This window comes from Dipodomys merriami, unplaced genomic scaffold, assembly GCF_024711535.1.
Source record: "Dipodomys merriami isolate MVZ:Mamm:240054 unplaced genomic scaffold, mDipMer1.0.p SCAF_7, whole genome shotgun sequence".
In the NCBI taxonomy this organism is placed as follows: domain Eukaryota; kingdom Metazoa; phylum Chordata; class Mammalia; order Rodentia; family Heteromyidae; genus Dipodomys; species Dipodomys merriami.
In genome coordinates this window covers 55,650,951-55,662,860 of record NW_027206290.1, presented here as the reverse complement: position 1 = coordinate 55,662,860, position 11,910 = coordinate 55,650,951, and the positions used below count along the sequence as shown (strand labels likewise).

General features: G+C 45.8%; 1 protein-coding gene across 1 annotated transcript in view; it reads right to left on the bottom strand.

The window, feature by feature from the left end:
* Positions 1-1,271: 1,271 nt before the first annotated feature.
* The window catches only part of Ovol2 (ovo like zinc finger 2), a 31,282-nt gene continuing 20,643 nt past the window's right edge, over positions 1,272-11,910 (bottom strand). The window contains exon 4 of the mRNA XM_070006694.1: positions 1,272-2,013. Coding sequence (XP_069862795.1) covers positions 1,697-2,013 — 317 coding nt within the window. The 3' untranslated portion in view covers positions 1,272-1,696. The remainder of the gene's footprint in view (positions 2,014-11,910) is intronic.

The window sequence follows — 11,910 nt, the reverse complement described above, 5'->3', positions numbered from 1 at the left end:
ACCCAATAGACCCTTCTTTCAAGCACTAACATGAACATCTGTGTGTGTCTGTGTGTGTCTGTGTGTCTGTTGGTGCTGGTACTGAGGCTTGACCACACTCAGAACCTCACATTCTCACTTTTTCACTCAAGCTTGGTGCTCTACCACTTGAGTCATACTTCTAGCTTTTTTTTGTCGGTCATGGGGCTTGAACTCTGGGCTTGGGCACTGTCCCTGAGCTCTTCAGCTCAAGGTGAGCGCTCTACCACTTGAGCCACAGTGCCACTTCTGGTTTTGGAGTGGTTTATTGGAGATAAGAGTCTCACAGACTTTGTAAGACTTTGTGGCTTTGAACCGTGATCCTCAGATCTCAGCCTCCTGAGTAGCTAGGATTACAGGCGTGAGCCACCAGCGCCCGGCACATCTAGCTTTTTTTTGGGGGGTGTGGGTAGGGGGGTCCGGTCGTGGCGCTTGAACTCTGGGCCTAGGCACTATCCCTAGGCTCTTCAGCTCAAGGCTAGTGCTCTACCACTTGAGCCTCAGCACCACTTCCGGCTTTTTTTCTTTTTGCTTATGTGGTGCTGAGGAATCAAACCCAGGGCCTCAGGCATGCAAGGCAAGCATTCTACCACTGAGCCACCTTCCCAGCCCCAACTTCTAGCTTTTTTTTGTTGATCATGGGACTTGAACTCTGGCTTGTGGGCTGTCCCTCAGCTATTCAGCTCAAGGCTAGCACTCTACCACTTGAGCCATAGCACCACTTCTGGCCTCTTCTGTTTATGTGGTGCTGAGGAATTGAACCCAGGGCCTCATGCATGCAAGGCAAGCACTCTACCACTGAGCCACCTTCCCAGTCCTACTCCTACCTTTTTTACTGGTTAATTGGAGGTAAGAGTCTTATGGACTTTTCTATCTGGGCTGACTTTGAACTTCAAGCCTAAGATCTCAGCCTTCTAAGTAGCTGGGATTTTAAATGTGAGCTGCCCAGCTCAGCATTGGCAATTCTGCACTGTAATGACCTAATGCCAACCCAAAGCAGATATTGTGGCTGGACTCATAGCTCATAGTTCATAGTGGCGCTGTGGCTCAAGTGGTAGAGTGCTAGCCTTGAGCAAAAGAAGCTGAGTTCAAGCCCCAGGACTGGCAAAAAAGAAAAAGGAAGGGAGGGAGGGAGGAAGAAAGATTGATTTGCTTCCTCACCAATACAACTCAAACTTCCCCCAAGTTACTTGGAGTCCAAAAATCACACAAAAAACCCTAAACAGGGTTTGTAAAGGCAAGTTTCACTCACTTGAATGTTTCATTTATTAAAATAATTCTGTAAACTCTGTCAACATATTCATTTTCCTGGCTTGAGTAGCATTTCAAGGCACCATAAAATGATAGTCTCTTCAAGAGTACCCCTCTGTCCATGTATGAAAATTCTGTTTAAAAACAAAACAACAACAACAACAACAACCACAAAACGGAGTGTAGAAAACAGACCTTGGTTGACGCAACCAAGTTCAACACGACACGCAGTTCAGGGCCAGATGTGGCAGGATAACTAAAGACCTGCGAAGAGATCCTACTGCTCCATCCAGAAAGGACACAGGGGAACTGAACACTTGTCATTAAAAAACAGCCCGTGGGATAAAGGTTGGGTGGGAGGAACACCCTCACAACCAAAATCCAGGTAAAGGTGGCGAGGCTGGTATCTCTCATCCCCTACACGTCCTCACTTCCTTTCCTCCTCCTCGCTCAGATTGATTCTCTCCTGGTGTGTGGATGGCAGCTTGCTCTGCAACAGGGCCGCCAATTTTTTGGATGTCTTTTTGAGAAACGTGCTGCCCGGATGGGCACTGTTCACATGCAGGTACAGGTCTTCCTGGGTGGGGCCTGTGTAGCCACAATCCTCACAGACATAGAGCTTGTCTCGGCGTTGCTTGTAGGCATACTGCTGCTGCACCCCATGGATCTTCTTCAGGTGGGACTCCAGCGAGCAGCGCTGAGTGAAGGCCTTGTTGCAGACATCACATTTGTAGGGGCGAATGCCTGCAAGAAACATCACCAGTTGGTTCTGGCCAAGCCACAGACTCCCACCTAGAAAACCACTAAAGATTGCCACCACCAAGATATGTAACAACCTGAGGGAAGTAATCAAAGCAGGGCAGGAGACTGACCACAGAGACTCAATATTCACACAGCAAGCTTACTACACATTGCCACACAAAGAGCAAAAGTCCCCACCCTCAAAAAAAAAATCAAAAAAGACCAAGCACCTGTGGCTTATATCTGTAATCCTAATTACTCAGGAGGCTGAGATCTGAGGATCACAGTTCAAAGTCAGCCCAGGCAAGAAAAGTCTTAAGAGACTCATTATCTTCAAATGAACCACAAAATGCCAAAAGTAGAGCTGTAGCTCAAATGGTAGAGTGCTAGGTCTCAGCACAAAGGTGCAGGGACAGTGCCTAGACCCAGAGTTCAAGTCCAGGACCAGCAATAATAATAATAGTGATAATAATAATAATAACAACAATAACAACTAGAGTGGGGTGGTGGGGTGGCTCAGTAGTAGAGAGCTTGCCTGGCATATAGAAGGCCTGGGATCCATTCCAGCACTGCCAACAACAAAACCAGTCAAGTCTGATTTAGGCTGAAAGGAGGGACATGTCATAAAGCATGGCAGCCTGAAGAGGTAACTATGCTACTAGGGGGTTCATTGATCAAGAAGCACCCCCCCCAAAAAAAAACAACTATCCCAGAGCCAAGGAGATGAGAGAAAAGGGCAGGTCCCTACTGGACTCCTCAAATTCTCTGAGCAGATTTCTGGGCTTGCACCAGATCCTAGGGACAAAAGATCTGGGGCCATGAAGCTGCATTTTATTTTATTTATTTATTTATTTATTTTTTGGGTCCAGTCGTGGGGCCTGAACTCTGGGCCTGGGCGCTGTCCCTCAGCTCTTCAGCTCAAGGTTAGCACTCTCCCACTTGAGCCACAGCGCCACTTCCGGCTTTTTTCTTTTTGCTTATGTGGTGCTGAGGAATCGAACCCTGGGCCTCAGGCATGCAAGGCAAGCGCTCTACCACTGAGCCACCTTCCCAGCCTAAACACAAGGTTTTGAAGCAGGTCTGGAGTATGTGGGAGGCTATGCTGCCATTGCAGCCATCTGTATTATTTGCCATCGCAAGCCCCTTCCAGTATGAACTGTTTTCTATGAGAAGTACAGCTCTTTGGAAAGTGGGATTACAAACCTATCCTTTCTCTTCAGACCCTCCTAGGGTTGGGGTCAGGCTGAAATGAGTGAGATACTCAGGGCACAACAAAAATTGAGATATGGAATGTTGTAAATATTGAAATTAATACTCCCAAAAGCCCATGATGGAATGCATATAGCAAGATATTATATGCTAGGCCATAGTTACATACAAAGTCTGCATTCTTAAGTATAAGTTAAAATGGGCATATTAGAAGTTGGAGGCATATTAGCATTAGTGAGGCCCTGGGTTCCATCCCCTCAAACCACACACACACACACACACAGGAATATTAGCCTTACCTTTTTACATATTCATAGATTTTTCTATTTTACTTACATGCAACATAGGATTTATTATGATTTTAGTATCCTGACTTTCATCCCTTAACAATATTCCTAGAGATTTTCCCACCTTCGTGCTTACATGTAGCTTCAGTGCCATGGCATTTTCTGATGTGGTTGGTTATACCCAAATCCCTTCTTTGGAGCAACCACTACTCCAGTCCACAAGCTCATCTCACACTAGACTGCTTACACCTGGTGCTTTGTGTGACTCATGAGCTAACAGTGGCCATACCACCCGGGAGCATATAGGATGCAAAACCCAGGGCCTATGGTAGTGCCTGTGCTAGAAGCTGGTCCCATGATGGCAGTATTGAGGTGGTAGAAAACTCTAGAGGTTAGGCTTGGTGGAGGGTAGTCATGTTATGGGCTCCATCCCCTGGAAAGGATTGATACAACTTTCCAAGTAGTGAATTTGTTGTCTTGAGAGTAGGTTGGGTTTTTTGTTTTTGTTTTTTGATGATGTTGATATTTATTTTGGTGAGATAAGGTCTTTCCATGTAGTACAGGTCAGCTTCAAATACTGTGTAGCTCGTGCTGGTCTTGAACTTGTGATTCTCCTGTCTCAATCTCCCAAGCACTAGAATTATACATGTGTGCCACAGTGCCCAGCAAGAACAGTTTATTAGCAAGACATAGTGTCTCATACCTACAATTCCAGCTACTGGAGGAGTAAGAGATCAGGAGGATCATGGTACTAGGCCAGACTGGGGGTAAAAATTAGCAAGACCCACTATCTAGGAGATCATAAATAGGAAGATAATAGTCTGAGGTTAGCAAGAGGCAACAACACAAGATGCTATCTGAAAAGCAACTAACGCTAAAAAGGACTGGGTCCTGGAGGTCTAGTCATACAGGGTTCTATTTCAAGGGAAAGGCTAGTGCACCACACTAGGCTGAGAGTACACAGCGTTGGGTCTCCTCCACCTCTTTATTCAACACATGCTCTGAGGATTTTCTTTATCCTCAGGCAGAGCATTTGAGGCAAGGACAGTAAAGGCTGGGAGGTTCAGGAGCCTTGCATCACTCTGATGGCTGGGAGTAGGGATGACTGCTATGTGGACTTTTCTAGGGAGGAAGAGAGTTCAATCTGTTTTGGAGGCTAGGTGACACAGACACAGCAAAGGAAAGAAACATACACCTTGAAAGCTCTAGCATTTCTGCCTTTCATACTTGCTCCCTGCCCCAGTGCTCCCCCACCCCTTGCCTCTGTAAACTCATTAGTACAGGCCAACACTGCCACACCAAAGCTTCAGGGTATCCCTGTCTGGACCTAGGAACACGCCCCTCCCTCCTGGAGTACTGCCATCCTCTAGGCACTCAGGGAGATGCAGGTGGACAAACAGAAACTTTGGGGAAAGAAGAAATAATGCCAAGGACCTCAAGGACGGAGCCCTCACCTATTCTAGGGATCTTGAGCAAAGACCCTTCTTGTCCTTATCGAAGTCAGGGTTTGGAAACTGAAACGCACCATCTGTAAGCCAGACATCATTAACCTCACACACCTATGTCAGGACCAAAGTCCAAGGCCATTGAAAAGCCAGGCGTCGCACATCTGCCACTCATTAACTGAGCCCACAGACAGCCCAGTGAAACCCTCCCCAGCTCAGCTTCCTTGTTTGCAACTTGGCTGCTCTGAGAATTAACTGATACATCAAATGCACAGAACACAACAAATACTAAATATTCATTAGGACCTAACTTACAATGCAGTTCAACATAATAGAAACATGCCCACTGATAAACTGGCCAGAGAACTCATAAGAATTTAGTATTTGGGGCCGGGCGCTGGTGGCTCACGCCTGTAATCCTAGCTACTCAGGAGGCTGAGATCTGAGGATCGCGGTTCAAAGCCAGCCCGGGCAAGAAAGACCGTGAGACTCCTATCTCCAGTAAATCACCAGAAAACCGGAAGTGGTGCTGTAGCTCAAGTGGTAGAGCGCTTGCCTTGAGCTGAAGAGCTGAGGGACAGCGCCCAGGCCCAGAGTTCAAGCCCCACGACCGACAAAAAAAAAAAAAAAAAAGAATTTAGTATTTGGGGTTGGGAAGGTGGCTCAGTGGTAGAGTGCTTGCCTTGCATGCATGAGGCCCTGGGTCTGATTCCTCAGCACCACATAAGCAGAAATAGCCGGAAGTGGCGTTGTGGCTCCAATGGTAGAGTGCTAGCCTTGAGCTGAAGAGCTGAGGGACAGTGCCTAGGCCCAGAGTTCAGTCCTCACAACCAACAACAACAAAAAAAGAAAGGAAAAGAAAAGAAAATTCAGCTGGGCACATGTGGGTCACACCTATAATCCTACCTATTCAGGACACTAAGACCTGAAGAATTCTGGTTTGAAGTCAACTTCGCAGACACTCTACCTCCAATTAACAGTAAAATGACAGATTGGAGGCATAGCTTAAGGAGTAGAGCAACAACTGTGAGTGAGCATCTGGAACCCTGAGTTCAAACCAGGTAAGCACCAAAAGAAAAAGGAAAATTCATAGTAACATCACCTGAATTTTTTTTCTTCTTTTTGCCAGTCCTGGGCTTGAACTCAGGACCTGGCCACTGTCTCTGAGATTTTTTTTTTTGTTCAAGGCTAGCACTCTACCACTTGAGTCACAGTGTTACTTCTGGCCTTTTCAGTGCATATGGTACTGAGGAATCAAACCCAGGGCTTTAGGCATGCTACCACTAAGCCACATTCCAAGCCCTCACCCGAAAATTTTAAAAATGACAACAGAAAGGAAAATAAAATTATCATTCACTGGGGAACTGGAAAAAGATCTCCCTCCATGTTGCAATTTGTGATACTGGAAATTTTGACAAAATTTGGTATTAAGAACTGCTATTAGCCAGGTGCCACTGGCTCACATCTGTAATCCTAGCCACTCAGATAATTGAGATCAAAGGATCTAGGTTGACAGTCAGGTGAAGAAGACAAATCAGGAAGACTCTCATCTCCAATTAACCAGCAAAAGTCTCGAAGTGTAAGTATGGCTCAAGTGGTGAGTGAAAAAGTTAACCAAGAGTCAAAGGCCCTGAGTTCAATCCCTGATACGGGTACAAAAGGAAAAAAAACAAACAAACTTCTGCTGTAACAATTCTCCAAGAATTAGGTGTGTCTTCCATGCAGACATAAAACAAGGACCATGATAAAATATGCATTACATAAAGAAACCATTAAGAGCTGAGAAAACAGAAATGGAAGTGTCCTTTCTGAAAAGGAATGGGGGCTCAGCAGAGTGGATGCAGATTGGTTTTGAAGGATTTTTTTCTTTTTCACTGCTCTCCATATAAATATAGTACTTTTAGAAAAGCAAAAACAAAACAAAACAAAAAAAGGCGGGCGCTGGTGGTTCAGGCCTGTCATCCTAGCTACTCAGGAGCTGAGATCTGAGGATCACGGTTCAAAGCCAACCGGGTCAGGAAAGTCCGAGAAATTGTTGGGTTTTTTTTTGTTTTTTTGTTTTTTGTTTTTGTCAGTTATAGGGCTTGAACTCTGGTCTTGAGTGCTGTCCCTGCACTCTTCAGCTTAAGATGAGCGCTCTACCACTTGAGCCACAGTGCCACTTCCGGTTTTGGAGTGGTTTATTGGAGATAGTCTCATGGACTTTTCTGCCCGGGCTGGCTTTGAACCTGGATCCTCAGATCTCAGCCTCCTGAGTAGCTACGATTACAGGTGTGAGCCACCGGCACCCAGCCCAAGAAATTCTTATCTCCAATAAATCACCAGAAAACTGGAAGTGGTGCTGTGGCTCAAGTGGTAGAGCGCTCACCTAGAGCTGAAGAGCTGAGGGATAGCACCAAGGCCCAGAGTTCAAGCCCCATGACTGACAAAAAAAAAAAAAAAAGCAAGTTAAAAGAAAAAGAAAAAGCTAACCAGCTAGGATAACATCATCACTGGACAAAGCAACTCCAGGAGATAGTGCTGGGGGCAGGGAGGGCTTGATCCTTTTTCCTGCATGGGCCCTGACCCAGCTTCCAAGTCTCCAGATCTGCATTTTTTTCCCAATCCAGTCAAACCTTCTCTTTAGGCCTCAAACAAAGACCCCATTGTCTTCTTCCTCTACTTTAATCAAGATGGGATTTGTTAGCCTTCTGATTCCTCTCAATGTAGCCCCTGATGGCAGATAAGGCAAGAAGGGTCCTGTCCTGTGGCCGGGGCCCACACTACAGTTTTGCCCAGTGCCCCCTCTTCTCTTCACCTCTGACCTCCAATCTGAACTCCTCAGCTGCCCCATGGAATTCAGTGGCTTACACAGGAATGGCAGGTGCCTTCCATGGACTCCTTTCTTCTAGTTGTGAGTCTATTATCTCCCTGAGCCTCTCCTCTCCCCCAAGACTGAGCCTGGATCCCCACTCCCCATCAACCTGTATGGCCTTTCCAACCCTGATTATGGATTATACTTTCTCCATAGCTTGTTCTACTATTTGAAGGCTTTTATCACATTTTACAAATGAGAAAAAGGAAATTTCAATTTAGCTAACACCCAGGGCACTCTTAATGATCTATACTTCCAGTGGCCCAAGATTGCTGTGTATGTTTGCCACAAAGATCTGAAATGCAAATCTCCCATTTACCAAAAGAAAATCACTTGTATCAACAGCCTGCCTCCCTCCCTCACCCCTTCCCTCCTTTCCCTCCCTTTCTTTCTTCTTGCTCTCGTGGAGCTTAAACTCTAGGCCTGGGCACTGTCCTTGAGCTCTTCAGCTCAATACTAGCACTATGCCACTTGAGCCACAGCACCACTTACGGCCTTATCTGTTTATGTGGTGAGAGGCAAGTACTCTACCTTTGAGCCACCTTCCCAGCCCCAGGACAGTAATTCTTTAGAAGAATCCAAGCTAGTTCAACCCCCAATAATTAAATAAATTCAAAAGAATATTCCATATAAAGCAAACCAACAGGCCTCTGATGCTTTTCACAGGCTTGAGTTGTATACACATTTTTTTTTTAAGCTCATATCCTTTCTTGTTTCTGAGGTGGGCCAATAGGCATAATTTCTGGTCTCCACGATCTCTTCCACTCCACTGGACCAGAGCAATTCCATCTGCAATGTGTGTACTGCATGTTGAGACCCTGTTCCTGGACCAGTCATCCTCAACTGTGTGTGTTGGCAGCTAATAGTCCTGTCTATCCTGATCTCCAAGGACTGGGCACTGGCAGCTGACCACCCAGATACCCAGGGAACATGCAATCCTCAGTCATTCCTAACTGAAATGAACCTAGAAAGTTCTCCCACTGGCCTATAGTCAGGCCAACTCTCTCTGCTCTCCAAATGTCACTCATAAGAGTCCCCCAGAAATGCAGCTGAGACCACACTCCTGCCCAGCCCCTTCTCTATACCAACTCATTTTTCTCACTTCTTTCCAGACTCCTCTGAAGAGCCTCCCTCCACAAACCCTTGGATAAGAAACTGATTCCAGGGATGATCTGGATTGAAAACATCCATTTAAATGAATGTGTTAATGTGCATGTGTGGATGCGTGTGCATGCACACGTGCATATACATATGCTATTGGTGCTGAACCTTCTGTATTCCCTTAGGTTTTTTGCTCATGGCTGGTACTCTATCACTTGAATCACAACTCTACTTTCAGCCTTTTGCTAGTAATTGGAGATAAGAGTCTGTTAGAGTTTCCTGCCAGGACTGCCCTTGAACTGTGATACTCAGACCTCAGCTTCCTGAGTAGCTCGGTTTACAGGCCTGAGCCACCAATGCCCAGCCTGGGAAAAACAACAGGAGACCTGTTGTTTCATTATGTATGTATGCCAGGCTGGCCTGGCACTCACAGCTCACGATCCTCCTGCTAGGATTAAAGAACTACACCTGTTGAGAAGCATGCCAAGCTTCTCAAATATTGTCACAAAAATGTTATAGAGCTTTTTCTGCACTAGTTAGATTTTCTCTTCCAATCTCTTCAATCAGATCATTAGATTCATACCTCTCCCACACACACCCCTCTGGTTTACTCTTCTCCTGCCTGGTAAAGTCATATCCCCAAAAGGAGTCCTAACCTCTTTCATCTGTTTGGATATTGATGTAAGACCTTTTCAGGCTCTGGTTTCCTTGGCTTTTTTTTCAAGCAGTTTTCTTTGTATTTGAAGTATTTCCTTAGATGCCCTGTTCCCTGGGGATTCCAGCACATAGGAAGAATATATAGGTGGGGGATAGGGAAGGGGTGGGGGGAGATGGGTTAACTCTGATTCTTCAACCCCATCTTTGCCTACCTCATCAACACTGTTGCCACCATTCTCCAATGGAGAGTCCTGTTGTAGCCTGACTTATTTGGGCTGCAAGCAAACATATGCTGCCTGTCTGCTGCATTTGTGTTAAGCATCTCTATCTTTGTTTCTGGCCTAAATACAACACTAAGGATCGCCAATAGGAAAACTGTAACATTCTCCTCAAAGGCCAAAGTGAATTCCCATTTAATTTGGTGAGGTCTTTTAGAATCAGTGAGGCTGAACCTCAAATGTTTGCTCTCTGTCCTGAGCTTCGGGGATGACCTCTTCCTCCGGCCTCTTAGCACGGCATGCTCAGAACCAGACTCTTCCTGGTTGCTACCTGCTAACCTGTATGGAAACACCAGCATTATTGCAACTATGTCTCCACCAGAAAGTCAATTAAAGCAAGGAAAATAAGCCCAAGTGATTTCCATGATGTAACTTGCTAATCACACCAAAAGCTATGATAGGGCTGGGAATATGGCTTAGTACTAGAGTGCTTGCCTAGCATGCATGAAGCCCTGGGTTTGATTCCTCAGTAACACATAAACAGAAGAAGTCAGATGTGGCACTGTGGTTCCAGGGGTAGAGCACTAGCCTTGAGCTAAAGAAGCTCAGGGACAGAGCCCAGGCCCTGAGTTCAAGCCCTAGCACTGGCAAAAAGAAAAAAAGTTATGATAATTTTTTTGGGGGGGGGGGGGCTGGTTGTGGGGCTTGAACTCTGGACCTGAGCGCTGTTCCTCAGTCTTTAGCTCAAGGCTAGCGTTCTACCACTTAAACTACAGCACCACTTCCAGTTTTCTGGTGGTTTATTGGAGATAAGAGTCTCACGGAGTTTCCTGCCTGGGATGGCTTTGAACCAGGATTCTCAGATCTCAGCCTCCTGAGTAGTTAGGATTACAGGTGTGAGCCACTGGCGCCTGGCGACATACAATTTAATTTTTAAAAAATTTCCTAGTACCAGCCAGTGCAGTGGTACACCACTCTAATCCTAGTACATGGGAGGGTAAGACAAGGCAATCACCAGGCAGCAGTAGTTCATACTTGTAATTTTAGTTACTAAGGAGGCTGAGATCTGAGGATCACGGTTCAAAGCCAACCCAGGCAGGAAAGTCCGTGAGTCTCTTATCTCCAATAAACCACCAGAAAACCAGAAGTGGCACTGTGGTGCAAGTAGAGAGTGCTTGCCTTGAGCTGAAAAGCTGAGGGACAGGGGCTGGGAAGGTGGCTCAGTGGTAGAGCACTTACCTTGCATGCCTGAGGCCCTGGGTTCGATTCCTCAGCACCACATAAGCAAAGAGAAAAAAAGCCAGAAGTGGCGCTGTGGCTCAAGTGGTAGAGCACTAGCCTTGAGCTGAAGAGCTGAGGGACAGTGCCCAGGCCCAGAGTTCAGGCCCCACGACCAGACCCCCCCCCCAAAAAAAAGAAAAGCTGAGGGACAGTACCCAGGCCCAGAGTTCAAGCCCCAGGACTGGCAAAAAAGGACAAGACAATCAATAGTTCAAAGCCAGCCTGGCCTACAGTCTTTAAAAAAAAAAAAAAAAAAAAAAAGAAGCAAAAACTTTTCTAGTAGTCTCACTAAATTCCATAGAAAGATATAGGTAAAACTAATTTTATATATATATATATATATATATATATATATATATATATATATATATATATATATATATATACACACGGGCTGGGGAGGTGGCTCAGTGTTAGAGCACTTGCCTTGCATGCCTGATGCCCTAGGTTCGATTCCTCAGCACAACATAAGCAAAAAGAAAAAGAGCCGGAAGTGGCGCTGTGGCTCAAGTGGTAGAGTGCTAGTCTTGAGCTGAAGAGCTGAGGGACAGCGCCCAGGTCCAGAGTTCAGGCCCCACAACCGGACCCCCCCCCCAAAAAATATATATATATATATACACACACATTTTTTTTTTTTTGTCAGTCCTGGGGCTTGAACTCTGGGCCTGGGCACTGTCCCTGAGCTTCTTTTGCTCAAAGCTAGCACTCTACCACTTGAGCCATCAAACCCAGGACTTGATGCACGCTAGGCAAGCACTCTACCACTAAGCCACATTCCCAGCCCCTAATGATATCTTTTAACTTAATATATCTAACACATTCCATTTTCCATGTGATGTCTACATTAA